The following is a 27,314-nucleotide window of genomic DNA, read 5'->3' as shown; positions in this document are numbered from 1 at the left end:
TTCGCTCACTTTTTACCCAGAGTGCGGCCCAATACCACTTATGCGCATTCTGAACACAAAATTACGCGTCTGTTTTCTAGATGTGGGTGTTACAGAACTTTGAACACATCAATTTAGGTGTTAAAATTAATGTATATTTTAAATGTTATCTGCTTCAATTTAAAAATACTTCTCATTTCAAAAATAAATGTCAAATAATTAAATAATTTATTTAATATTAATTAATTAATTAATTAATTCTGCATTATAAATGACATTTATATTTTATATAATTAAAATAAACTTCACATGAGTTTATAGAAGACTGTGTATAATAAACACACTGAAATAAACAAGAGTGATCATCGGAGCAATTATCAGTGAATTATCTAATTATAAAATTATGTAATTAATTGAGGAATTAAGATGAGTATCTTGCCTGATGCTGATTTTGCAGTGGCCAGTCTGAGTAATTTTAGTGCTCACCTTGTTGATTTATTGTTTTTAAATATTTTAGTTAGATGGCAAAAAATATCTACATCCATATTAAAAGGCGCTGCAGGCAGAAGATTGGTGTGCGTAAGTGTGATCTTAATGGTAGTTCATGCAAGTCAAAATACATGAGGAGATGCGTTGTGAAAATTATATCAATCACAGACATTCGAATTCGGACAGGATTATATTTCTTAGAGGATCCTTGAGATAGCCGAAAAAACAGTAGGTCAATTGGTCTGTCATTTTGACAGAGGTTGTAAGAGAAAAACACACTTGTCAAATTTGGAAACAATTAAAATCACAAAATATGTGGGCCTGGGTAGCTCAGCAAGTAAAGCCAGGTCTCCAAAGCAACCAAATTGGCCCGGTTGCTAGGGAGGGTAGTGTCACATGGGGTAACCTCCTCATGGTCGCTATAATGTGGTTCTCGCTCTCTGTGCGGCGCTTGGTGAGTTGGATGCCACGGAGAATAGCGTGAAGCTTCCACACGCACTATATCTCCGCGGTAACGCACTCAACAAGGCACGTGATAAGATGCGCGGATTGACGGTCTCAGATGCAGAGGCAACTGAGATTCATCCCCCGCCACCCGGATTGAGGTGAGTCACTATGCCGCCATGAGGACCTACAGCACATTGTGAATTGGGCATTCCAAATTGGGGAGAAAAAAGATATAAAACAAATCCCAAAGTACGTCTGTGAAACACAAATTTCTAACCTCCTCAGGGAAAAATAGTCTTTTTCAAATAGTTCTTAAGAAGTTGTGTCTCTTTTAATTTGATAACGGTGTCTTCCATTAAAACCACCAGCACCACCAAAAATATTAACTTTATTAGTCGACCCCGCTAATCGACTAGTCATTTGTTGGATGACTAGTTGATTAGTCGACCTAATATTGTGTATTTTAGCACAGCTGGAATCAGCATCCATTACGGCAAAAGTTCAGTTTATAATATTTGTTATGATGAAAATAGTTCTGTTTTCCATGTGAATCATAATGCTCAGTATTGCCATGAAGCAATTTCTATTCTGTAGTTGTTTTCCACATTTGTTATAGCAAGGGCATTAAGATGAAGCCTCATCCTGGCCCGAACCAGAGACTGTGTACCCAACGGAACTAGTATGGTACAATTTTAAGCCCGAAATCACTCTGTCATTATCATTTGTCACCAAACAAGTATTATTGCACAGGCTGTATTTTATTTAAGCATCATTGGAAACATTCCTAATAGTCAACATGCACAGTTTTAACATGGCACGGCGGCCCCTCGGCACACCAGAGCAAAAAAGGGGTAAAACAAACATTAGCTTACAATGCGCAGAAACTAAACTGGGTGAAGAACAATCTGGAATCATCTGTAACAATAAAAAAGTCACATGAAGTCCTCTTCAGAATGTCAAATATGTGTGACACCTGTGCTGAAAGAAGCTAGATCAAAGTCTCTTTCAAAGGCAAGTCAGGTCACTCGGCGGTCATCTGTGGAACACTACTGGGCAGCTATGTTCTGTGGATACAAGTGGCATAAAAGTACAGTTCCTATCTACTTGATTGGGGAAAAACCGAAATCTCCAAAACGGTTGGTTGATATTGTGATCAAAGAACATATTTCCAATCAGCAGTTAAATGTGACAAGCTATCACTGCTATCACAATTTGTGCTACTTTAGTTCAGATTACAATAAAAAGACACTACTGTTTAGGCTAGTTCAAGTTAATTGACAGGTATTTTCTGTATCTAAAAGGTAATTGGCTCTTTTACCTGTAAGGTGGGACTTCCTTTTCTACATCCATTGCTGTTGAGTGTTCCGATTTCTCCTATTCATTTTAATACTAGTGCTGCATGTTCCATCTCTACCAAACTGTCTCTGGCTTGATGGTAAAATAGAACACAGGTGTCTTTTAAATTGACTAGGGGTCTAAAAATGCAGCGGTCCTACGCAAGATGCTAAAATAACAGCCAACAATCCAGCACGTTTACAAAGGAAAGCAATTGAAAGACAGTGCAGACACATGTAAAAAAGCCTTTGATTTATACGGCCCCTAATTCGCTTTTTGCGCTTGTCTGTGAGGCCATAGGCGAAACAACATGCTACATTAGAATTTATGTATTTTTTACATTGAAGTATATTTAACAAATGTTGCAAATATTATTAAAAAAAAATTTATTTGTAATGGTGTGTCGTGGTGGTGGCGTAGTGGGCTAAAGCACTGAACTGTTAATCAGAAGGTCACTGGTTCGATCCCCACAGCCACCACCATTGTGTCCTTGAGCAATGCACTTAACTCCAGGTTGCTCTGGGGGATTGTCCCTGTAATAAGTGCACTGTAAGTCGCTTTGGATAAAAGCATCTGCCAAATGCATAAATGTCAATTGAAATGTAAATATGAAAAGTTTGTTGTTGATTTGTGTGGCGAGAGCATCAGTCACTCTGTCACAACACTTCTGGTAACTCTGACTCATGTGATTGTCTTGATAGAACAGCATAACAAAAAGAATATACAGTGTCCCTGAAAAGTATTTAGACACTTAAGTCACACTTAAAAATGTATGACTATCTTTGCCATAGCAAAATATCAAAGCAAGTGGCATTTACACTTACAGAGTACTTTATTAGAAATACTATAGTCCTAATAAAGTGCCCGACATGGTCTTCTACTGTTCAAATCTGGATTTCTGCTGAGGTACACAAATGGTAGGCCCAATGCAGCCTCAGTTTTCTGTTATTGGCTGACAGAAGTGGAACCCAACGTGGTCTTCTGCTGTTGTAGCCCATCCGCCTCAAGGTTCGACATGTTGTGGGTTCTGAGATGCTATTCTGCTCACTACAATTGCACAATTGTCAGATAAGAGTAGTTTTCTGAGCTACCGTAGACTTGGTCAGCTCGAATCAGTCTGTCCATTCTCTGTTGACCTCTCTCATCAAGGTGTATTCGTCCACAGAACTGCCCCTCACTGGATGTTTTTGGCACCATTCGGAGTAAATTCTAGAGACTGTTGTGTGTGTGAAAATCCCAGAAATACTCAAACCAGCCTGTCTGACATCAACAATCATGCCAGAGTCAATCACTGAGATCACATTGGTTGATGTGAACATTCACTGAAGCTCATGACCCGTATCTGCATGAGTTTATACATTTGTAGGTGTACAGATGTACCTAATAAAGTGATTGATGATGAGTGTATATAAAAGAAAGATAGCACAAGCACACTTCAAGCCCAAGAAAAATATGTAACATCAAAGAGATTATACGTTGACATTCAGATATTCTGGAGTGTGGCTTAAGTGCCCAAATATCTTTGGCCATTCTCACTCTTATTCAGAGGCGTTGTCATGTCACAAAACTCCTGAAAGGAAGACATGTGTGGTATTTTTACTGCATAGATCCTCTGAATGACTTTAAGTAGACCAGTGAAGTACCTGTGAGTAGAGGAACTCAGAAGATACATTCACTGATAAATTACTCCTTAGTTTACCATTGTTCATTGTGTGTGTAGTGTTTGCTATGGCAAGCATTATTATTACAATTGCTCATGCTTTGGGTTAGTGCTTTGAAGAAACCTTAAGTATTCAAATGTTGCATAACCCTTCCTGTACCATTTGTTTTACAGGCATGATCACTGCATACTGCAATAATGCATCAAATCATATGCTTGCTGAGTATAGAGGTGTGCTATTACTATTCCAAGAGATCAGACTTATGATTGTTGGGTGAATATAGGCAAAATATCTCTTAGTCTTGCATTGAAGGAGGGCCCTGAGAAAACTCTAGAGACCAGGATATAAAGTGGCTTTTGGGCCTTTTGACTCCAGCCAGAAAGCAACCACCAGGACTCCTTAGAAACATGCCAACAGCTACTCAAAACACCTTAGAAACTGCATAGCAGCACCATGGCAACCAGCATACCTTAGTGCCATGGCGGCGAGTTTTGTGCAGGCACTCGCACATGTTCTTCAGTTAATGTACAAATGTAGTTTACATGTGAAGCGGCTTTCCATTAACAACCGTTTTTGTCAGTGGAAGTTCATTATTGTGTTTGGGTTTAGTTTTGGTTTGTAGTACAAGTGGTCATATGATCCAAATGCTGCCTTCTGTGGAAATGTGATGTGACCACTTTAAATGAACAAAGACACCTCTCTGTCTCTCTCTCGCACTCGCGCTCTCTCGGTTACTGAGACAACAGCAGGACAAGTGTGTGTGTGTGTGTGTGTGTGTGTGTGTGTGTGTGTGTGTGTGTGTGTGTGTGTGTGTGTGTGTGTGTGTTTAAAGCAGTTTAAATGCCTGCACTCATCAAGCCCTCTATTCATTTCACACACAGTCATAGACACTCACAAGATGGCATGCTGTCGTCAGTCAGTCTGTGTGTGTTACGCAGGTTTACTCTTCAAAACTCACTTCAACACTTTACAGAGATACACTTCATAAGACACAGCAGCTGAAAACACACTCCTGTAATGACTGACTCAGAAAACTGAGCATTTTTATAGTATCAGAGAGGGTATATCTGAGGTCACAGGTGACATGAACCAGGACTCGGGGCAAAAATTGTATTTTATATATTTAAAGGATATTGCATAGTGCTGTAGCTCTGAATATCGGCACGCTTATTCCATCTCACTGGTGACAAACAAACTCCACTCAGTGATCCAGGAGCGAGAGAAAACAAGCCAGATCTTATGAAAAAATAAACTGATTTTGGTGACATTTTAGCAAATTATATTACGTCGGTGATGTTAAAGGTATTGCGGCAGTTCCGAGGTGAAATGCCCACTGTGTGGCGCTAAAACCTTGTTACATGTTCTCCCAAACAGATGGGGGTTTTAGGTTCCTCTATCACGTTTCTAATCAACATTATGGACCTCCCTACCCTAAACCTTAACCTAAACATAACCGAGAGTGTCATAAAAGCAAATAAAACAGGAAAAAGGCAATTGCTGAACTAACCATGTCATATTGTGGTGCTTCTATGACACGTTCAGCTCACGTGTCATCTAACATGCTCTTTAGGACTCGTACCCCAGTCATTAGTTGAGCTACCGTGCAATTCAATAACACTTGAACAAGCTTACGTAAGTAGTTGGTTATTTAATGCAAATGTTAAAATGTATCAGTGTGTGAGAAACAGATGAAAAGTGTTTATTAACTGATAATCTGCCATTTTACTCTTGATTTGTGTGAAAGTGAATTAAAATCATTGTTGTTGTAGCGCCTCTAGTGATCATCTCACCCGGAAACTGCTACGAAATGTACAACAAGCCACGTAAAAATCATTTTTCCAAAAAGTTGTGTGATTCTATGAGACCAAAAAACACAGACACTCCTACATTAAAAAAAATCACAAAACTCCTCTCACCACTCTGCTTCCACTACACCAGTGGCCGAGCTAGGTGGTGTAACATTGTCACATTGTAACACCCCCCAATTGACCCTCCTGCCCGCCCGCCCCCACAGTCTTACAAAATAAAAATGCTGCCCGAACGTTCCCCTGCCTGGCCACCCCTTTGAAAGCTCTTGGCTCCACCCCTGCACTACGCTCTGCTCACATACTCTGGTCCAGATCTGGAATGCTGCAAACACAGACAAGCAGATAATAGCCATAATTGTTCTGATTCTTTTGTGTATTCTATCTAGTGTACTTATCCTCATGTTTCAATCACAAGCTCTGTGATCAATTCTCTCAAGGTCACTTCCTCTATTGAGTCAGCCATTTAACCCTGCAGCCTGTACTCAACACACACAGATGTCATCAACACATGGGGTATTTTGAGCACTTTGTTTTCTGGGAGAATGAGGTTGGTTGGTCTGTACTTGAATCAGGCCTCTAGCACTTCAGATTTACAGTTAGAATTAGTTTCAGGTCTGAATTAGGGAATTTACAGTAGTATAATGTTGGTATGCACAATACATTTTTACTATATCAGTCATCTGCCAATATTAGTGATTTTTTTTATCACTTTAAGTTAAATATTATTGAACTTGCATGAACTAACAAAGGACAATTGTATTTTTATTAACTAACATTAACAAAGATATATGTGTGTGTGTGTGTGTGTGTCGAGGCACAAATCTGAGGAAGGTTATGTTAAAATTGTGGCTGCATGGAAGGTTCCCAATAGTACAGTGGCCTCTTAAGTATACTTTTTAAATGGAAGAAGTTTGGAACAATCAGGACTCTTCCTGGAGCTGGCCACCCGGCAAATCTGAGCAATCAGGGGAGAAGGGCTTTGGTAAGAAAGGTGAACAAGAATCCGATGGTCACTCTGGTTGAGCTCCAGAGATCATATTTCTAGTGAATTGTGATGTTTGATTTCCAGTTAGCAGAAGTTGGTCAGGAATTTTGGGCTGGTGTCAGATGTGGATAATTCTGTGTGATCCTGATCTGTTTTCTAGTTGTGTCAAAGGTCACAAGCAGGTCATATCAAAATGAATCAACATGCTGGAGGACCAGCCATGATATTCCATGGTTTGTTGGTGGTCCGAGATGGTCTACCAACTAGAAACCTATAAAAATCATATTCCAAAACTTCTGCTTGAAGTCATATTTAACCCAGAATATTCCTTTAAAAGACCCCTTCTCTTGTCTTCCATCCTGCAGAGAACTATACAGTTAGCGGTCCAGAAGGGAAGACGGAGTCCGTGACCTCGTTGCAGCCGCAGGCATCACTGAACTCCCTACAGAGCAGTTCACCGGGACCCAAGCGCTCTGGAAACACACTGAAGAAGTGGCTGACCAGCCCCGTCCGGCGCCTCAGTCACGGCAGCAACATCAAGAAGATCCCCAGCAAACAGAAGCCAAAACGAGATGGACGCAAGAGCATCGACCTGGGGCCACCCGAACTACAGGACGACACTCTTGAGGAGGTAAAATCCCAAACTTTCACTGGAAAATGATTGAATCTTCATACTGTTGATGAATAATGTGCATACAATATATTGACTTGTTTGATGTGACATCACCATGTTTGTGACCAAAATTCCTTCTAACTTCAGTGTGCTGTGAGATGCGACAAAAGCCTTCTTCAGGTGTTAAAATCACCTCTTACATTCAAACAGATGGGGTCATCACCGATGTTTTTATTCTGTGACTAAATCAGACCTGGGGTTGGTAGCATAAACATAGCCATTAACTTAAGATTTCATCTAACAATTAGTCTGACTATCTATAGATGCACAGAAAGCCTGTTGCATAAAACAAGCTCACAGTTGTCTTTAGAAAGACAGTCTAATTGACATTGCATTGTGGGAAAAGTAAGACACTGAACAGCTTAGAAAAAAAAGTTTTCCTTTGCTGAAAAATATTTGCCTATTAGAAGAATGCAATGCTTCAAAATCTTTTAGTGATTTTAACCCAAATAATAAAAACTAAAACTTAAGGAATTGTGTGTTACTATCATAGAAGTCAAAGTCTTCAACAAAGTCTCAACTGAAGCCCCCACACACTCAGTTGACAGTTATTTTCCATGGCAACATGGAATGTAAACAAAAGTTAGCCTAACTGGTATTTCAGTCTTACATTAAAACGAGTTTTTATGCAACTGACTGAAAAAGACTATACTTTTAGACAACTAACTTGTAAGACTAGTCTAAACCGTAAAACATTTGTATCTTCTAAATGAGAGATGTTCACGTGATCCGGTGGCCGCGTACTCGCCAGTCACACATTAGACTCGCTGGCATACAGAGATTAATCGTGGATAAAATGTTTTCAGATGTCCATGAAAGTTCAATTTGGCAATATTTGTGTTGTCTTTTAGACCTGTATTTAATTTTCCTGGGACTTGGCATGGATCAAAATGAATATTTTGGTGTTTTTCTTGATGTCGTTTCTCCTGTGTTTTTCCATTCATTTTCCCATTGTTTCCTCCCGCTGATGGTCACAAATATGGCGGCTGCAGGGAAAAAGTGACATCACTGAAACGGGTCAATATAAATCCTTTCTTATGTGAAGTGTCATAGACTAGTTAATTATTATTTAAGCAAGGTCAACAACATCGGTGCTCTTGTTAAATAATGGTAAACATGAGCTTCTTAGTGAAATCTGGACTTTCTGGAGGGAATTCAATAACAACTAGATAAGTCAAATATGTCAAAACTATTTTGATGTTTGGCTTGACAAGGCTTTGTCTGAAGGTTAGATGGATGGATGGATGGATGGATGGATGGATGGATGGATGGATGGATGGATCAGCATCATTGATTCTAATGGGTTCTATGGTTTTTATGTTACACTTGCATCCAGGGTGCAAGGTGGCACTCAGCCTCCTCATTTCAAAAGTCCACCACATGCCACAGGTTTATTTACATTTGAATTTTTTGTCAGTTTAAGTTTGAATAATCTTGGCCCTTTTGAACATTTCATCAATGTAAGTCTTTGGGATTTGGGGGCTTTTAGATTGTCCGCTGTGTGAAAACCGTAATTCTGATCGGTTAGAAAAGTCATAGCAGAGTCTGAAGGTCTGTACTGAGTTTGGTGCACATAGCTTAAAAGCTGTTGGAAGAGTTGAATTCAGACATGCTGGTCTTGGTGTAGGGATTTTAATAAATTAATAAACAATTCTGTAAAAATGTACTAAAGTCATGTTAACATGTCCAATGTTTACGTCTTGTGACTATACTTATGAAATGTATTTGAATAATATGTATTTCAGAGTTTCTGGATGAAAACATTATGCCACAAATGCTATTTATTTGAGCTTAACTTGTATTGAACCCGGATATTTATTTTAGAATGTAGAAAGGTTAGTTCACGTAAGAAAGGTAGAAACTTTTATTTATAGAAGTTCTTTAAAACAGAATGCACTGATGATATTTTACGTCTTGTGTCCAACAGTATGTGTTCACGATGGACAGCAGCTTTAACATCAGAGCGTTTTGTTATCTCTCCTTTATTCACCCTCACTTTTTTATATATGTATATATATGCAATCATTGCTGTAAAGAGAAAAGTAGTGCTATTGTTCTGTGTGCTGTATTAATGCATTATTAAAGGGCTGGGCAGATGGCAGGGTGATGATTAGCCCGACTCTTAAAATCTGTGTGCCATATAATGCATTGCCACAAAGAACCTCTGTGTTTTTGGGACAGAGTCTGTGAACCCCACCACAATGACCTGCATTAACCATGACTGCTGGCTTCTAGAGCAAAGAGTGCAAATTCTTCAAGAACAATTTCAGAACATATAAGCTAGTGCACCAAATAATAAAGCCATGAACCACTTAAGAGCATGCGTGACAGTGTGTTACACTAGTGTGGTAAATTCACTGGACTTGAGTGGCATATTGTTTTTATAAAATGCCAGCAACAGGAATATGACAGAAGACCAATGTTCAGTACACAATTACATTATTAATGATAATGATGATGACAAGTAATTGTGTGTGTGAATGTCATCTACAGTATTTTTACAACAGCTTTAAACGTGACACTTTGTGTTCCTAACTTTAGAGTCAGAAGGGTTAGGGTTTAAGGGTCAGGGTTAGGGTCAGAAATTGTTTACCTATAGAAAAGTGGCCAATAATATACAGTAGTTTAGTGGTCATTATACAAATATATTTGACCGTAGAATGCCACAATTGACTAAACGCAATACGTGTAATAATGCAGTTTAACCTCTAACAAACTGATTTACCGCTGAAAGATGTACTGTATTGTACCATCCAATGTCAATTTGCTTAATGTTTTTGCTTCTCTAGAGAGTGCGTAAAGAAGAGAGAACGCTCTCCAAAACTTCTTCGGGGATGCACAGCGGAGGAGAGGAGGAACCTGAGGATGAGTCACACACCCCCCTGCCTCCACCCATGGAGATCATCAAAGACCCCTCCGCTCAGGAAGAGAAGGTACAGGTCAGGGGGAGGAGCTTAGAGAGATGTCATAGGCAGGGATTGAGTTATTAATGTGTGGATGATTTTATTTAATAGACGCCATGTCACTCTTCTTGTGTTCATTAAGATCTCCACCTGCTTCTCTCTCTCTCTCTCTCTCACTCACACACACACACACACACACACACACACACCGTGGCTTTACTACTCTTTTTTTTTTTTTTTCCTTCCTTAAAAGATCGGGTGGAGGCTCCCTCTCTTACTGTCAGCTAACCACAACCCACCCTTTTTGTGCAGTGCAAATATGACTAGTTGTAAAACTCTTAAAGAAATAGTTCATCCAAATATGTACATTCTGTCATCATTTACTCCCCCATGTGTTGTTCCAAATCCAAATGACTTCTTTGTTGCAGAACAGACAAGGAAAAGGAGTATCATAAAAATAGTCCATATGACTCATGGACTATATACAATACGATAGCTTTGTGTGAGAAACAAACCAAAATGTAAGTCGTTATTCACTGAAAATCTTCCCCTCCACCGAAGCTCTCAAATCTCATTTGCACATATTCAAACTTAGCACGCTTAGCACAAAGCATGTAAGAATCAGTGTTGAAGAAGCTCCTGGCAAACTGTAGCTTCCTGCTTCAAGCTATTCATAACTTAAAGTAGTTAAACTACAGTCAAGTTACACTTTAAAAGTAGTTAGTTACACTACAAGCTACTAACAAAAAGTATGTACAAAGCTACATTGAAGCCATTTAAAGAAGAAACGTATTTGTAATAATTAAGTTGTTAAAAAGTTCTGATTGAATTCAGTAATATCACCTGATAGTTATACAGTATATTTAATTAGGGTGACAGTCCCTTATGGACATTAAACATGGTTTTACTAGTTACTATAGTTTAGTCATGGTATTTGTAGTAAAACCATAATAACCACAAAATAAACCATGATCGCTACTGTGACAAAATTAATTTAAACAGAAATGTATACTTATTATACACTAATAAACAATTTATATAACTGAGCTCATTTAGAGTGATGAACTGCAGCCATTAACTAAATATTTCACTTAAAAAAGAAGGCAAAGTGTCTTTAAGGCCGCACAGGGCTCAAGTGAATCAGTGAATCATTTCTGTAAATAGTTCATTTTATGAACCGCCTGAAAGATCCCACTAACTAAACTGAATTGCAACACTATATACAGCATATATATATATATATATATATATATATATATATATATATATATATATATATATATATATATACTATATACTGTATATATACTGTATGTTAAACAAAAGGAGTCACATCATGAAAGCGTTTCATATGAGTCATGCACTAGACTCATTTGAGCAAATTTAAACTTGAAGCTCCGTGTTCAGCTAAGTCAAACCTCTCGCAACACATTTTGATGCAGCAATTTTGAAATGTGAATGCATGATCATAAAAGAACTATAAAAGTTTAGAGTGGGGTATCGATATAGATTTCCAAATTTGATTCGATTATGATTCACAAGCTCTCAATTCGATTTCGATATATTTGATTTGGTTCTGATTCATTTGAATATGTTATTATGTCCATTTTGATTACATATTAAAAAAAGAAATCTCTCTCAGCTGATGCTGTAAATCATACAGGAAGCCTTCTAATTTAGTACATTGTAAAAAATATAATATTGAAAAAATGAACAACAGGGCCCACACTTTGCAGTTCAGTCGCTATTTATTCAGCAGATAATAAGAATCAACACAACTAAAAAAGTGAAGTAAGCTTTAAAGTCAAATTAACAGATAGATCTTAGGAATCGATATCTGGATAATTCAAATTGAGATTGTGATTAATGAGAACTTTTTTATATTTACACAACAGTATAAAAGTAAGTAATGCATCCAGACATTGTTTGAATATGTGAATGTGCAAATGACAGTCATATTATTTACATATCATATAGTTAATTACAGTAAGTCATTAATTACTTCAGTTTTGGTCTGTTTCTCCAACAAAGCTATCTTATGGCTTCAGAAGACTTGGAATATAATGCATGAGTTATATGGACTGCTTTTAAGACACTTTCATGGTACTTTAATGTTACTTTTAACAGCCTTGGCCACAATAAACTTGCTCTTGAAAGAAACTCATAAAGGTTTGGAAGGACATGAAAATGAGGAAATGATTGTTATTCTTGGGTGAACTATTCATAATTCATGTATTTATTTTAAGTAATTCATGTATTTACAAACCTGTAACAAAGCAAGAAAGAGCCCACAGTCTGTTCGCATGGCCTATGCTTCTCTCCTGCATAAACCAAAGCTTGTTAATGGCTTGAAAACCCTCTATTCCTATCTGCTTGAATGTTCTTTCCCCTCATGCTAACGTCTCTCTCCTCCTCATCTGCTGACGTGCAGTCGTCTGTGCTTCTGGCTTCTCGACAGAGCTCGGCTGACGTCCCCAGTGCTGCTGAGCTTGTCAGTGCTATAGAGAAACTGGTCAAAACTAAGATGGTAAGTGACTAACCCAGGGCCAGCTTTCCATCCCTGAAACATGCGGGAAGATTTGATCAACTAACCTCCTGATTTCCTCTCTTCCCTTCTGTTTTCTCTTGCTCTGAGACAATCACTAACTCTTACACATGTGTCACATGCACCCATGGTATCACATGCTGAAACATATCTCATTTGTTCTGCATTTGTCTGTGAATTGTTTTAATATGACGGTGACACTTCGACTGTACACATGATCTTGTTTATGAGAGGCGGTGAGATGTGCTAGAGTTTGTGTTGAATGTAAACATTCTGATGTGTGCTGTAGAGTGTTTCTGTGATGTTCTGTTAGACGGAGAGCATGTTTCTGATACTGGCCGCATGAAATCTTTCTTTCAGCTTTTGCTTTGCTTAAAGATGCATTTCACGTTAAAGACTATATTAAATGGCATTCGCAACGCATTTAATAATGTAGGATGAGACTTTATCCAGACTTGATCTAATGAACATTATGTGACCATGGCAACATATCCGCAAATAATTATCTGTGCAACATGAACAATTTTGGCTCCAATTTTCCAGTGAAATGTCCAGCAGGGGGCGCTTAATGTGAGTGAAATAGTGTTGTAATCAGATAAGGTTTTTAAGGTGAATATTAGATGGAGGTTTTAATGAGTAAAACGTACCTCCAGAACCTAAAACTTTAACCTTAACCTAACCAATAGTGTCCTAAAATCAAACAAGAGGCCAACAAAACTGATATCTTTACCCTAAGCCAACACCTAAAACTAACAGTGGTGTCCTAAAAGCAAATGCAACATGAAAAGCGCAGTTTCTGAAGCAACCATGTCATTTTGTGCCAAGTCATAGTCCTACACTCTATCAGGTGTGCACAAGCTAATCACATTGCAATACGTGTGTAAATGTGATTAAAATTTACAATTTTTAAAATTATGTATTAAAGTAAAACAGGTTTGATATCATAACATAGCAAAAAAAAAAAACACTGACGTCATCACGACACTTGTGCCAGGCTATGTGCACGTTGAGGCCACGTGAAGTGACGAACGCCCGCTGGCAGGAGGTCACGGGACAGATCCAACAGGTGATGCGCCACCTGAGCTCCATACTGTGCCAACTTTCTGTGCTTTAGCCACCCGACACTCTGCTCATTGTTGTGAGTGTCGCTCCTCTGCCCTCCGTTATTGTTGGAGGGTGACTGCCCCCAACTGGCCAGTAGCGTCCTTCACGAGCCTCCTACAAAGAGGCCGATCTTGACACCGCTGATACCATCCTCCTGTACCACATCACTCCATCTCTTTTCCAGCCCATGCCGCGCCCGCTTAGCCCCATTTATCCGGCCGAACAAAAGCTGTTTAGGCATGCGGGGGCCAGGCATGTGGGTTGCATGACCCATCCAACGCAACCTTGCCTGGAGCTCACCGATAGGACTTTGTCCACATCTATCAAAGATTTGTGAGATCCTCACACAATCCAGCCTGGTTAAACCCAGGATGGATCTTAGGCAGGCCAGCCTAAATATTTCTAACCAGCAAAGATGTTCCATTAGGGGGGTCCATGTTTCTTAAGCGTAGAGAATGCACACACACACACACACACACACAAAATATGCTCTTATTGTGACTAGGCCTCATGTGTAACCTATGACACACAGTATATGTCACATCTTATATAATTGTTTGGTGAAGCAAAAATGGCAAAACATTCTTAAAATGGTAAAAAGTCATTTAAAATGATTCTGGAAATACTACATTAAAGTTTCATTTGTTAAGGGTTTATAAAGGGATTCAGTAATGACTAATAATTCAATGTTAAAAACAACAGAGGTAACACTTTACAATAAGGTTCTATTCGTTAACAGTAGTTACTGCATTAGGTATTATGAACAAACAATTAACAATATATTTTATTGCATTTATTAATATTTAATTAATTTTAAGTTAATAAAATACAATTGTTAGTACATGTTAGTTCGTAGTGCACTAACTAATGTTAACAATCACAACTTTTGATTTAAAAAATGTATTACAACATGCTCAAATGAACATTAACTAAGATTAGTAAATGCTTGGTAAGTATTGTTCATGTTAACTAATTGATCCTTATTGTAAAGTGTTACCAAAACGCAACATGAAATACAGCAGAAAAAATATATATTAATAACACTAATAATAATCAAAATTCTGTAGGGCCAAATGCCAGAGAGAAAAGGGTCATTTTACAAAAGCGTTCTGAATCTCTGAAAATCATTTATAACATTTTTCAATACTCTTGACATAGTTTGAATTTTAACTTGCATGTTATAAATGTTTAATAAATACACTTATTCATACTTGTATTAATCAAAAACAGAACATGCCCTAATTCATGATCCATGTCACAATGCAACATAAATAGACAATTATAGTGAGATTAGAAGGAAGGATTATGTCATTGTGTTTATAGTCATTACTGTTATGTCTTGACTTGCTTGTTGTGTCACTTTTCTTATCACGCTAATGTCAAAAGAATGGTTTTAATAGTCCCATTGACCTAAAGTCCTCTCGAAAAAACCCCACACTTTTCAGCTCTTCGTGATCATTCAAATCATGTGTCAGATAATGAAGCCTGATGACCATGAAACCATACTGAACTTTTTGTGCATACTGTATGTTTATAATGTTGCCGACTCTTATATGCCTCATATGTGTCCACCTTACATTAAAATAGATTTGCATATGTTACTAATGTTGAATAAGTGTTATTAAGCATTTATAACATGTTAGATAAAATGGCTCACTATTTGGCATTAAGAAACCCTTTTAATGCATTCTAATATAACCACATATAAGTAAGTTATAATGCCTTTGTAAATTAATTATTAGTCATTAATTAACCCATTTGTAAATTCTTAACAAAGGGAACATTTGTGTAACGTGTACCATAATTGACCTGTTAGTTACCTTGCCACCACTGTAGTAATGCTATGTCAACATAGATATTAAATGTGCTCTTTTCTGTATTTTATGAGCTGATGAGTTATGCACGGTATGATTGAGAACATTTATTGATGAAGTATAAGGGGGTGCATGCTGATTTCATGATGATTTTAACCATCCACAACAGTATTTTCATGTGTTTACAACTGATACTAAAGTAACAGTCCAGAACTGTCATAACAGTCAGGCTTTTTGTGATAAAAAACAGCCGTGCTGGATGTTATGGACCACTCTGTAACACGGAGAGCCCCTTTTTTCCTCAAGCTGATTCTTTTGTGCAGTTGTGATGGTGTAGCTGTAGTCCAGTGCTATGTCCGATGTTAATCAGGCCTGAGCCCTATAAACACAGATTGTAAAGTAATTGTAGTCTCTTGTATTTTTAGTAAACGTGTGTGTGGGTCTCTGCTCTTCCTCTAGACACTGGAGTCGGGGTCTTACCTAGGGATTAGTTCAGTGAACACAGCAGACCAGAGCTCAACGCCACCCAGAAACCCTGAACTGGAGCAGAAAGCCAAAGCAATGCGAGGACGCATGTAAGAGACGCACAGTCTTCACTCATCTGACTTTGTGTATGAGTAAATACTCCAAACATTGCAGGACTGATTCCAGGTCAGAGTGACTGAATCACAGGTTGCTCTCAGAGGAGGGCTGGACAAGGCAGAGAATATTTATGATATACAAACGAATATTTTGTCAGTGACCAAAACATTATTATTACAAATATACATTTTAATTTGACCAGTTACGTTTCCTAAAAGCTGTGCCAGTAGGTCTCGTGACTTTTAAGTGTGAGAGCATGAGACAGGTAAAATGTGTTAAACTGAACTGAAGATGACTGAAAGCATAATCAAATTATCTGAGATATGTAATAAATTCATTTGCATTGTTTTTGTAAAAGATATGCTGTATGTACTGTAGGTTAATTTATGTACCTTTGTGTATGTACTTACTGTAGCTTTATTATTATGTATTGTCACATTGTGCATATAAATGAATCTTTCTTGTATTCAGTGTAGAAAACAATTAGGAAAACACACTTTGATTATTGTTCTAGATTTTTATTGTAAATCACAATTTAAATTATTTTCAAACTAACACATTCATTTCAATATATTGTTTTAATATTGTCAAAAGACTGAACAATATCTTAATGTCTTTTATAGGTTATAGCTCTGACCTAACTCAGATTTGCTTTGTAGGGAGAGGGAGTTAAAGGGATAGTTCACCCATAAATGATAATTCTCTCATCATTTAGTCACACTCATGCTATCCCAGGTGTGTATGACTTTCTTTCTTCCTCAGAATACAAATGAAGATTTTTAGAATACTATATAAGCTCTGTAAATCCATACAATGCAAGTGAATGGTGACCAGAACTTTGAAGCTACAAAAAGCACATAGAAACAGCATAAACGTAACCTATAAAACTCCAGTGGTTAAATACATATCTTTAAAAGTGATATTGTAGGTGTGTGTGTGAGAAACAGATCAATATTTAAGTCAATTTTTACAATAAGTCTCCACTTTCACTTTCACATTTTTCTTTTGTTTTTGGCGATTTGCATTCTCTGTGTATACTGCAACCTACTGGGCAGGGAGGAGAATTTAAAGTAAAAGGGACTTAAATATTGATCTCTTTCTCCCCCACACTTATCATATCGCTTCAGAAGACATATCATTAACCAGCGGAGTTGTATGGATTACTTTTATGCTACCTTTATATGATTTTTTGAGCTTCAAAGTTCTGGTCACCATTCAATTGCATTGTGAGGACCAACAGAGCTTAAATATTCTTCTAAAATCTTCGTTTGTGTTCAGCAGAAGAAAGAAAGTCATGCACATCAGGGATGGCATGAGGTAGAGTAAATGATGAGAGAATTTTCATTTTTGGGTGAACTATCCCTTTAAATGATGTTTGATATAATCTTTGTTTTAATCTCATAATGTAATTAACTCTTAAAAGGAGCTGTGATGTGCCCTACCTTTTACAACCTTTTCTTTACATGTTATTTATTTAGTTTATTGCTGCCACACTGTTTTCATCTTGACTTTTCCTAATCTTTAATAATGGTTGTCTGTTTTAGGTTTGTTCTGAATGAATTAATTCAGACAGAAAAAGACTATGTGAAGGATTTGGGTATCGTGGTGGAGGTAAGAATAACTTATTAAAAACAAACATAGGATAGCTAACAACCTGTGAACATTACATAATGCAATACAGCTAAATAATTTCATAATCATAGGGACAGTATGCAGTATATTTTCATTGATTAAAAAGGCAAAAACATACAGTTTCATGGCCTGTAAGAAATATGTATTGCTGGTAAAATGTTTCGGTTCTCTCACCATGAACAGTTATGTATGTAAGGTGATTTTTCTGGAAAATTCACTGTATGATTCATGTAGGTTTGCTCTTAAGCTATTTGCATCCTCCTCTGCATAGCATTGATATCATCTGCTGTGTCATCACTAGTTTGCATTACTGTGAGGCATCATCAGTGTTTCAGTATTTACTCTGGGTGCACATGCTATCATTCTAGTGTTGATTCAATATCACTTACTGGTGCCGTAGACAACAATCTGAATTGCTTCAACATTGATCAGCAGTGTCTGTTTTGAATTGTGAAATCATCTGTTTCTAAAGGGTTTTATGAAAACAATAGAGGATAAAGGCGTTCCTGATGATATGAAAGGAAAAGAAAAGATCGTTTTTGGAAACATTCATCAAATCTATGACTGGCACAAAGAGTGAGTCTCCCGGTTCTCGTCCTATAAACTCATCTTACATTTGATATGAATAGAAATGAATAGAATGAATGCTGTATCTCTATTGCTCTCTGAAGTTTCTTTGTGGGAGAACTGGAAAAATGTCTTGAAGATCAGGAAAAGCTGCCCGGGCTGTTCAGTAAACATGTGAGTGTGTGTTTGACTGATCTCAATCCTTTATGTGTGTGATGGCATCAGTTATGTGTATAAGTGTTTTCTTTTTGTATGTATGCAGGAGAGAAGACTACACATGTATGTTATTTATTGCCAGAACAAATCCAAATCTGAATTCATCGTTGCAGAGTACGATTCATACTTTGAGGTAAACTAAACCTAAAACATGCTCTTTTACTGCAATAAAATCAGTGTTTCATCATTTTAAGTCTATACTCTTGTGTTTGGCTCTCAGGGGATTCAGCAAGACATCAACACCAGACTTGGCATCAGTGATTTCCTCATTAAGCCCATTCAGAGAATCACCAAATATCAACTGTTACTAAAGGTAAGTGAACAAGAAGTCTGTGCCTCTAGGTGTGGTTGCACAAGCTGTACGTAAGGTCTCACTTAAGTTAGGGCAGAAAGTCCAAACTAAGGGCTTAGTAACTGCTAGTTAGTTTGTAGTGCTTAAACTGATTGCACCACCAGTTCTTAAAGCAAGACTTGGGGCCCGTGCATACTTCCTATGAAATTGAAGAACAAAATCTGTCCAAAAAAGTGTTTTTGAGTTTGTTTTGGTGGTTCGTAACAGCTCGCCGGGGCAAACTTTTAGGACAACTTCTTACCGGCTGCGAAACACCATCTTACTGCAATTGGTCCACGTCATCAGTGGGTGTGACCTAGAGCTCCACCTACTTTGAGGCCGACAACTAATTCCTGTTCAGTCAGTTAAAGGGATAGTTCATCCAAAAATGAAAATACTCTCATTATTTACTCAGCCTTATACCATCGCAGATGTGTAGGACTTTTATTCAGCACGATCTGTATAATGCAAGTGAATGGTGACCAGACCTTTGTAGCTCCGAAAATCACATAAAGGAAACAAAAGTAATCCATAGGATTCTCTATTAATCTGAAGCAATATGATAGGTGTGGGTGAGAAACAGTTCAAACTTAAGTCCAATTAAGTTCAAAAAATCTCCACTTAAACTTTACCTTTTTTTTTTTACGCATCCATGGCAATAAACATTCTTTATTCCTGTGTCCCAACAAATAACAGAATAACTCTCGAAACTCTTGCGGTTAACCCCACGGATACCGTGTGCATAGTTATGGAATTAAGGGATAATTATTTAATGCATTCAGAACTTAAAAATGTTGCACAAATTCTGTTGCTTATATGAATTTAAACGATCCGCTTTGTACACAGCCAGGGAAAACTGCACCTTATCTTTGTGTTTGAACCGGGTATGGCACGAGACACATCCTCTTGGTGGCAGCTCGTGAAAGGAACAGTGGCACGCTCTTTCCCTCTGTAGTGCTAGGGTCTTCTCCTTGGGCAAGGGAGAATAACTCTTGAGCCCCCCTTACGAGGGTTACAATTTTCTCGATTATACATTTTGCAAATGCATTTTCCATCTACATGTGCCAATACCATACTTCATCTCTCTGTAAGTATCCAGAGTAAAAGAGATCTTCAGTATCACAATACTGTTTACAAAGAGCGATAAAAGGGGCGACTTGCTTGCCGTAAGTTGCGACCCATGTCGGTGGAGAAAGAGATCATGGTGCCTGAGAAATATGGTTTGCTGTGGCTGCCACTGTTTCAACACTTATACTTCACCTCTTCATTCTCATCCAACATACAGCAAAGGAGTGAGCCGCACTAAAACACTGGATGATGTAGATAAAGATGAAATTACCTGTGAGCTCAAACCCCAATGAGTTGTAAATGTGAAAAGGATAATAATCAAAAGAGAGGATTGAGTTCTGAGTTATCAAAACTGGTACATATATCCTCACTTTTAATAAGCCCCATATTAGTAATCTTAATCTTAAATACAAGAAAATCAATTTGTTCGCAAGCAAGACAAAACAAACCAAAGATGTCGAAATGAAGGAAAGGGATAGTCGGAGTAGAAGTTCATCCCCAAAAGGAAAAAGCAGGGGAAATATTAGTATTTTTCATATTGAAAATGGAATATTAATTTTATCCAATGGAACTGTTGTGAAATTGTGCAGAGTTGCATCACTTAGATACAGTTCTCAACCCCTTGGCTTTTGTCTCCAGGAGACGAAGCTACCACCAGGTTTTACCTTCTCTTTTAAAAATTTTACAGTTTTAAATACTTTTGGTCCTACTAATAGACAGACTTTTGGTGGCCCAGCCATTTTAATCAGAAACGATGTGATTCGCAGTCGCATCAATGTGAACCGTAATATATAGGTAACAGCAGTGTGTTTAACCCTGCAGAGAACCGTTACAGTATGTTCCATATACATCCCACCAAATCTTATTTACACACAAGGACCTAGATGGCCTAGTAGCCCAACTTCCTTCTCCATATATACTCATGGGAGACTTTAATAGTCACAACACTCTAAGGGGAAATACTCATTGTGACAGCAAAGAAAAGAGGATGGAAGAATTCCTAGGCAATCTCACCTTATGTCTTCTAAATTATGGATCCAGCACATTCTCCACAACTGACCGAACAATTTGTGAACCCAAATAAGTTTTTGAAATTTTAATGGAAAGTATAGCATGACCTTTGTGGTAGTGACCACTTTCCATTAATATTAACCCTAAAAAGATGAGAAGAAGCTCTAAAAATACCAAGATGGCAGTTTTAAAGTTTCAAATGCTTTGCTATGAAAGGTTTAATGAAGCCTCTGAAGATGATCCAAATGTTATTAAACATTTCACCAGTACATTCATCTCCATAGCAAATGATACAATTTCAAAAACATCTCCAAACATATGAATCTGGTCTGACATCAAGTACCTCAACAAAAATGGTCTGGAATCTGAATCGCAGGATGAAGTGCAGGAATGATGGAGCTCAAATTCAGCAAATATCAAGACACCATTCTAACTTAAGAACAAGAGATTGCAAATACCCTAGCAGAAACATTTGAAAAGAACTCCTCCATTGGAAATTGCCTTAATGTCTCCCAGCACAGGATGAAAAGATAGGTAACAATTTTTCATCTAATAATAAGGAACCTTATAATCAACTGTTCACAATGGAAGAATTGACACGAGCCATAAACAGAGCACATGATACGGCAGTAGGACCAGATGATATCCACTACCAGTTTTTAAAAAAATTGTCTCACATTATCCTGTCTTTACTGTTAAAACTTTTTAACTCTATTTGGATATCAGGGAATATTCCACTCTCTTGGACTCTCATTATGACCCCAACAACTACCACCAATAGCCGCACTGACAAGTTGCTTATACAGAGAATGGTTAATGAAGTGGTGGCTCAGCTGTTAAGTCTCTGGGTTACTGACCAGAAGGTCGGGGGTTCAAGTCCCAGCACTGCCAAGATGCCACTGTTGGGCCCCTGAGCAAGGCCCTTTACCAAATCTGCTCCAGGGACACTGACCCCAGCTTAGTTGGGATATGCGAAAACAACTGCATTGAACCTGTACTCTGCTCAATGACATCAAAGTTGAATCTTAATCTTAATGAACGTCTAGTATGAATCCTGGAATCGCAACATCTCTTAATTAAAGTTCAGTGTGGCTTCAGAAAAAGAAGAAGTGCTGTTGATCACCTCATCAGCCATGAAAGCTACGTACGAGATGCTTTCATCTAAAAAGAACATGTCTTTTTTGACTTGGAGAAAAGCTTATTCTGTATTTTAAAGGATTTATATCAACTTGATTTTAGAGGGTACTTACCCATTTTTATTGCACATTTTTTATGAAACAGACATACACGTAAAGTCAGAGTAGGTAATACCCTATCTGACCCACATAAACAAGAGCTAAGAGTACCACAAGGAAGCATTTTATCAGTTACACATTTTAGTATCAAAATCAATGACATTGCGAAAGCCATCGGGTCGCATATCCATTGCAGTCTTTGTGGATGACATTGGTATTTGCTACAGAGGCAAAACCATGAATAACATTGAACAGAAAATCCAGCTGGCAATTAACAGAATGCAGTCCTAGTCAGTATCAAATCATTTTCAGTTTTCAAAGACCAAAACGGTTTGTATGCATTTTTGCCATCTATGCTCTCTCCATCTTGAGCCAGAGATATTCATGGATGGTGAACACATCATGGTGGTTAAGGAAGCTATAAAGGTTTTAGCTTAAACAAAATGGGGTGCAGAAAGCTCAGTTCTTTTAATTCTCTACAGAACACTAATTCGATCACGCCTGGATTATGGATGTACAGTATAGTGTATGGATCAGCCAGGAAATCGTATATCCGACTCTTGGACACAGATCATCATCAAAGCATACACATTAGGGGCCTATAGAATGTCATCAATTCAAAGTTTGTATGTAGAAGCAAATTAACTTTTACTGTAGAACAGATGCCTCAAACTGGCCCTACAATATACAACAAAGCTGAAGACCAACCAAGAAAACCTAGCCTACCATCCTGTTTTCTCAACTCCTTCTTCAAGCCTATACAAACAAAAACCAAGACATATCCAACCTTATGGACTATAGATCATACCACATTTACAAAATCTCAAAGAAGATCTGAGCATGCTGGAACAGATAATCTTCTGTATAATCCCCCCCCTGGACCTTTAAAAAACCAAAAATAATTTTAGACCTAACAAGAAAAAAAATCTGAAACTCACCCAAATGACCTCCAACAACAATTCCCCTACATTAGAGAAATATATTCATCACATATATACAGATGGATCAAAATCTGAAGACCATATCATCTGCATTCGTGATAAAATGCCAAAAAAATAGAATATCCATCCCCAACCACAGTTCAATTTTTACAGCAGAGACAAATGCTCTCATCTTAGCACTGGACTTAATAAAGACTATGCAACAGAAAAACTATCAGATAATTACAGATTCAAAATCATGCCTCAAGTGATGTCATCACTAAAAAATTATCATTCAACGCTTGTAAAGATTCTTTGCAAATTGCTGGATCTGGAGGCCCAAAATTGTAATATATTCTTCTACTGGGTACCTCCGTGAAAACACTGCTGCAAAAGAGGCATAATCAGTGGCTTTCCAAAAGTGTCCAATACCTCTCACTGACCTAAAACCCATAATAAACTTGTATATTAACAACAAATGGCAAACTGAGTGGGATCAATGCACCATGAACAAACTCCATGAAATCAGCCCTATTGTTGGCAAAAAGAAAAGTTTCTCTGTTTTCAAATCGCTGTGACCAGATCGTCTACCCCCGCTGTCGAATAGGTCACTCCAGGATGACACACAATTTTTAATATTAGGAGAAGCCTCACCAACATGTACCTTCTGCCTGAATCTATTATCCTGAAAACATGTTTTATTAGACTGTACTGGTCTTAACCCCGTGAGAAACCTTTTTTATTCAGTCAACACTCTGGAAGAAATTTCTAACTAAGTCAAACCTAATGCAAGAGTTTTTAGGAAAAAGTGATTTCAAAAACCTTATATAGAGTGCCTTACACATTTCTCGCCATGGAAATAGCCATAGAATCTGGCATGGCTTTATAAAACTAACAAACAAACAAGATCTTTGTGTTTGAAAGCTTTTGTGAATGTTCTCTGTAGTCCTTCAAATTAACGTGCTGCGCCTGTGAGACACCGATGCCCTGATTGTGCACAATGCTTGTGTTCGTGCTGTAATCCAGCACACATTTGGCCGAACAAATGGTATTTCACATAAGGCTGACATTTACATGGAAATATAATAGATATTTAAAAAAATGGTTTAGAGCTCGAGACTCCTTGGCAGAGGCGTTTCCAGCATTGAAGGACATCCGGGCTTAGACCAGACAATTTTATTTTCACACTAGCAACCACTTCTCTGTAGTCCAAAGCTGTTGAGAGGGTGTTCTTTGAGTTTTGCTCTGGCTGGGCCTGTTTCTACAGTTCCTAAATCTTCCACTCTAGTACTATCCTCAACATCCTCTCTCCTCCCTGAATCATCTGTATGCAAAAGAACAGATACAGCACATAACTTATTCCAAATCAGCTTCAAACAACTAATTCATCAAGTGCTACATATGTCAAATTGTGGACCAATACCACTGAAGAAAATGTATTGGGAAGAGCAGATCAGTGGGATTGCCCTAAGATCTATCATGATTCTTGAATTTTCATGTACATTAAAGTCATCACAAAAGAGTTATATTATAGTGAGTAAAGTGAGGTAAAAAAATATTTAATATAAATAATGTATATTTTTTAACATAAATAGTCAAAATGATGTATAAGATCCTAAGTTAAAGCAAGTTCATTGACACACCATGGCATCGAACTGTATATAATCCTCAATGTTCATCTGTCAAAATCCTTTCATTAGGATCATTAGGAGCATTGGGATAAACAATGTTTCACTTTTAACTTTCTCTAAAGTAAAGTGACTTATTAATTGTTACCAGTTTCCATGCCTGATTCTGGCACAGCTGCTGCTGCTGCTCCTCAGTCTGGAGCTCATCTTTGCTACACTCTACAAAACCATTTAATCAAATCAAACTGTATATTTACTACAAACTAATATCACAAAACAAGTCACACATACATTTTATGTTAATGCTTATTGGTTAACCTTAGAGAAAACAACACCTGATAAATAATGAAAGTTCATTCTGCATGGGACTCAAACCAAAGTCTCCGGCGTGGGAGGCGGGTATGCTAACGCAGAAGCTATAGGCTACAACATTTAGTGTCAGTCGCTAGTCCACCTCTTGAGGTTAGGAGAGTGAGGTTTAGCCTACTGTGGGCCAAATGATAATCTTCAGACTTTAAGGACAAAAACAAATGTGAATTCTTACCCACTGACTTCTTTTGGAAAAATCCCCAAAGCCTCATTTGCTTCATTTTTGCTGTCTTTCCTGCTAACTGCTGTTAACTCGCCACTAAGTAACGTAAGTTGATGTCAACGACTGTGCAAGCTCCTCCTCTACCTGCTGCATATTCAACAGAGAGGAAGAAACGGAGTCGCCCATAGGCTACCGACAGCAAAGAAACTTATTCTATAGGCTAGATTATGCCTATGTCTATTTGTACAGGCTGTATGCAGCATGTGCAAAGCCAAAGCACAATGAAATAAGGCAAATTATGATTTCGGGAGTTTACATAGGCTTTTGTCCGGTTTCATATTTGTCAGTCAACTTTTCAAAATACATTCGGGGCTACACTCAAAACATTCGGGGCTGAAGCCCAGGCAAAATCGGCTGTCGCCGCCTCTGCTTCTTCGGGTTTAGAGGCCCCTGGACAACTGCTTAATCAGCCCTGTGGTTTATCCGTGCCTGCTACCAATGATATGCATTACATCATGCCTTCACATGGCAATTTACTAAACACTGCTAATGTATAGTGAAATACTATGTCTGAATCTTAAGTGACCTGCACTAGTTATTGATTCTGGGAGTCTGGACACACAATAAATAAATAAATAAATAAATAAACCTGGAAGAGTTTATTGGAAAAGTTTAAATATCTTCTGAACAGGAATAATTCATCAATAAGCCATCTTGGCCAAAGAAAAGTTTCTGAGTTGAAGGGAGTAGTATTCGACTGGTCATGTGATCTTTACATTTCCTACTGAAATGCTTGTGAGATCAAAGAAACAAGAGTTAAGTCAGTAACTCTAAGTAATCCAAAAGTAATCAGATTAGATTACCTAAAAAAAAAATCATCCCATTTATTACATTACTGATTGTAATTTGAGTAATTTCATTTGTAATCAATACCAAATTGCAATTCTGCAGTAATCTACCCAGAAGTGTCGATAAACTGTGCATTTCAGTTTTATCTTCAATTAATGTTCAAACCTTTTTTGTTTCACGTAACTTTAAGCAGTAATAATTTCCATTTGAAATACAATACAAAAAAATTAGGGCTGTCAATCGATTAAAATCTTTAATCGAATTAATTACACGGTGTCCCAATTAATTAATCGTAATTAATCGCACATACAAATATTTGCTGAGAAAGCCCCTCATATAACAATAATTCAATATATAATGATGAAATAATTATTCATAGTCATCTTTAAATATAAAAAATATATATATATATAAAATAAAAAAATATTCAGATCATTATAATGCATTACATTCTTGTGGCAGAAGAGTTAATCATTGATAAGACAATACAAAAAGCAGCTTTAGAATACAATGTATTGTTTAATACCATATTATTGATCATAAGTCAATCATTGGGATACAGTTCACAGCAATCCATTTACAAGTGAATTTGTCAATCAGTTGGAGGTTTATTATGAGGGCTTGTTTAAGGACCCGTCAATTTACACCTGCATCAGATATAATTTTTTTTTTTTAGAAACAAGCCAGGGGTATGCATAGTACACAATACTACAGATATATTTCACAATAATGCCAAGACATTATATTCATTACATAGTGTAATGGTTTTCAATGCTTTGGAGTTGTTGGAGGTACAAAGAGTATTTAAATAATATTTCAAGTCTTTACAAAAAAGTGCAAATAGGGGCTTAATAGACATAAATTTACACTTATGTATAAAAACTTGGCAAGAAAAATAAACAGATTCATCAGAAAATATTAACTTAAGTTATCAAAACTGAAAACCAAATGAAACGTCTTTATAAAGCAAAGAAAAACTAGAAAATAGAGGTACGTACAA

The 27,314-nt window shown here is 37.4% G+C and overlaps 1 protein-coding gene across 3 annotated transcripts in view; it reads left to right on the top strand.

Annotated features, from left to right (window-relative positions):
• Nucleotides 1–27,314, top strand: part of kalrna (kalirin RhoGEF kinase a) — a 281,969-nt gene that overhangs the window by 233,333 nt on the left and 21,322 nt on the right. For all 3 annotated transcript variants that reach the window (XM_052148011.1, XM_052148009.1, XM_052148010.1), the window contains 9 exons: nt 7,070–7,335; nt 10,167–10,310; nt 12,712–12,807; nt 16,203–16,318; nt 17,870–17,936; nt 18,430–18,533; nt 18,629–18,698; nt 18,787–18,873; nt 18,961–19,053. In XM_052148011.1, coding sequence (XP_052003971.1) covers nt 7,070–7,335; nt 10,167–10,310; nt 12,712–12,807; nt 16,203–16,318; nt 17,870–17,936; nt 18,430–18,533; nt 18,629–18,698; nt 18,787–18,873; nt 18,961–19,053 — 1,043 coding nt within the window. The remainder of the gene's footprint in view (nt 1–7,069; nt 7,336–10,166; nt 10,311–12,711; nt 12,808–16,202; nt 16,319–17,869; nt 17,937–18,429; nt 18,534–18,628; nt 18,699–18,786; nt 18,874–18,960; nt 19,054–27,314) is intronic.

Source organism: Xyrauchen texanus, chromosome 18, assembly GCF_025860055.1.
Source record: "Xyrauchen texanus isolate HMW12.3.18 chromosome 18, RBS_HiC_50CHRs, whole genome shotgun sequence".
In the NCBI taxonomy this organism is placed as follows: domain Eukaryota; kingdom Metazoa; phylum Chordata; class Actinopteri; order Cypriniformes; family Catostomidae; genus Xyrauchen; species Xyrauchen texanus.
Note: the sequence above shows the minus strand (reverse complement) of the source record. Positions and strands in the feature narration are given on the sequence as shown.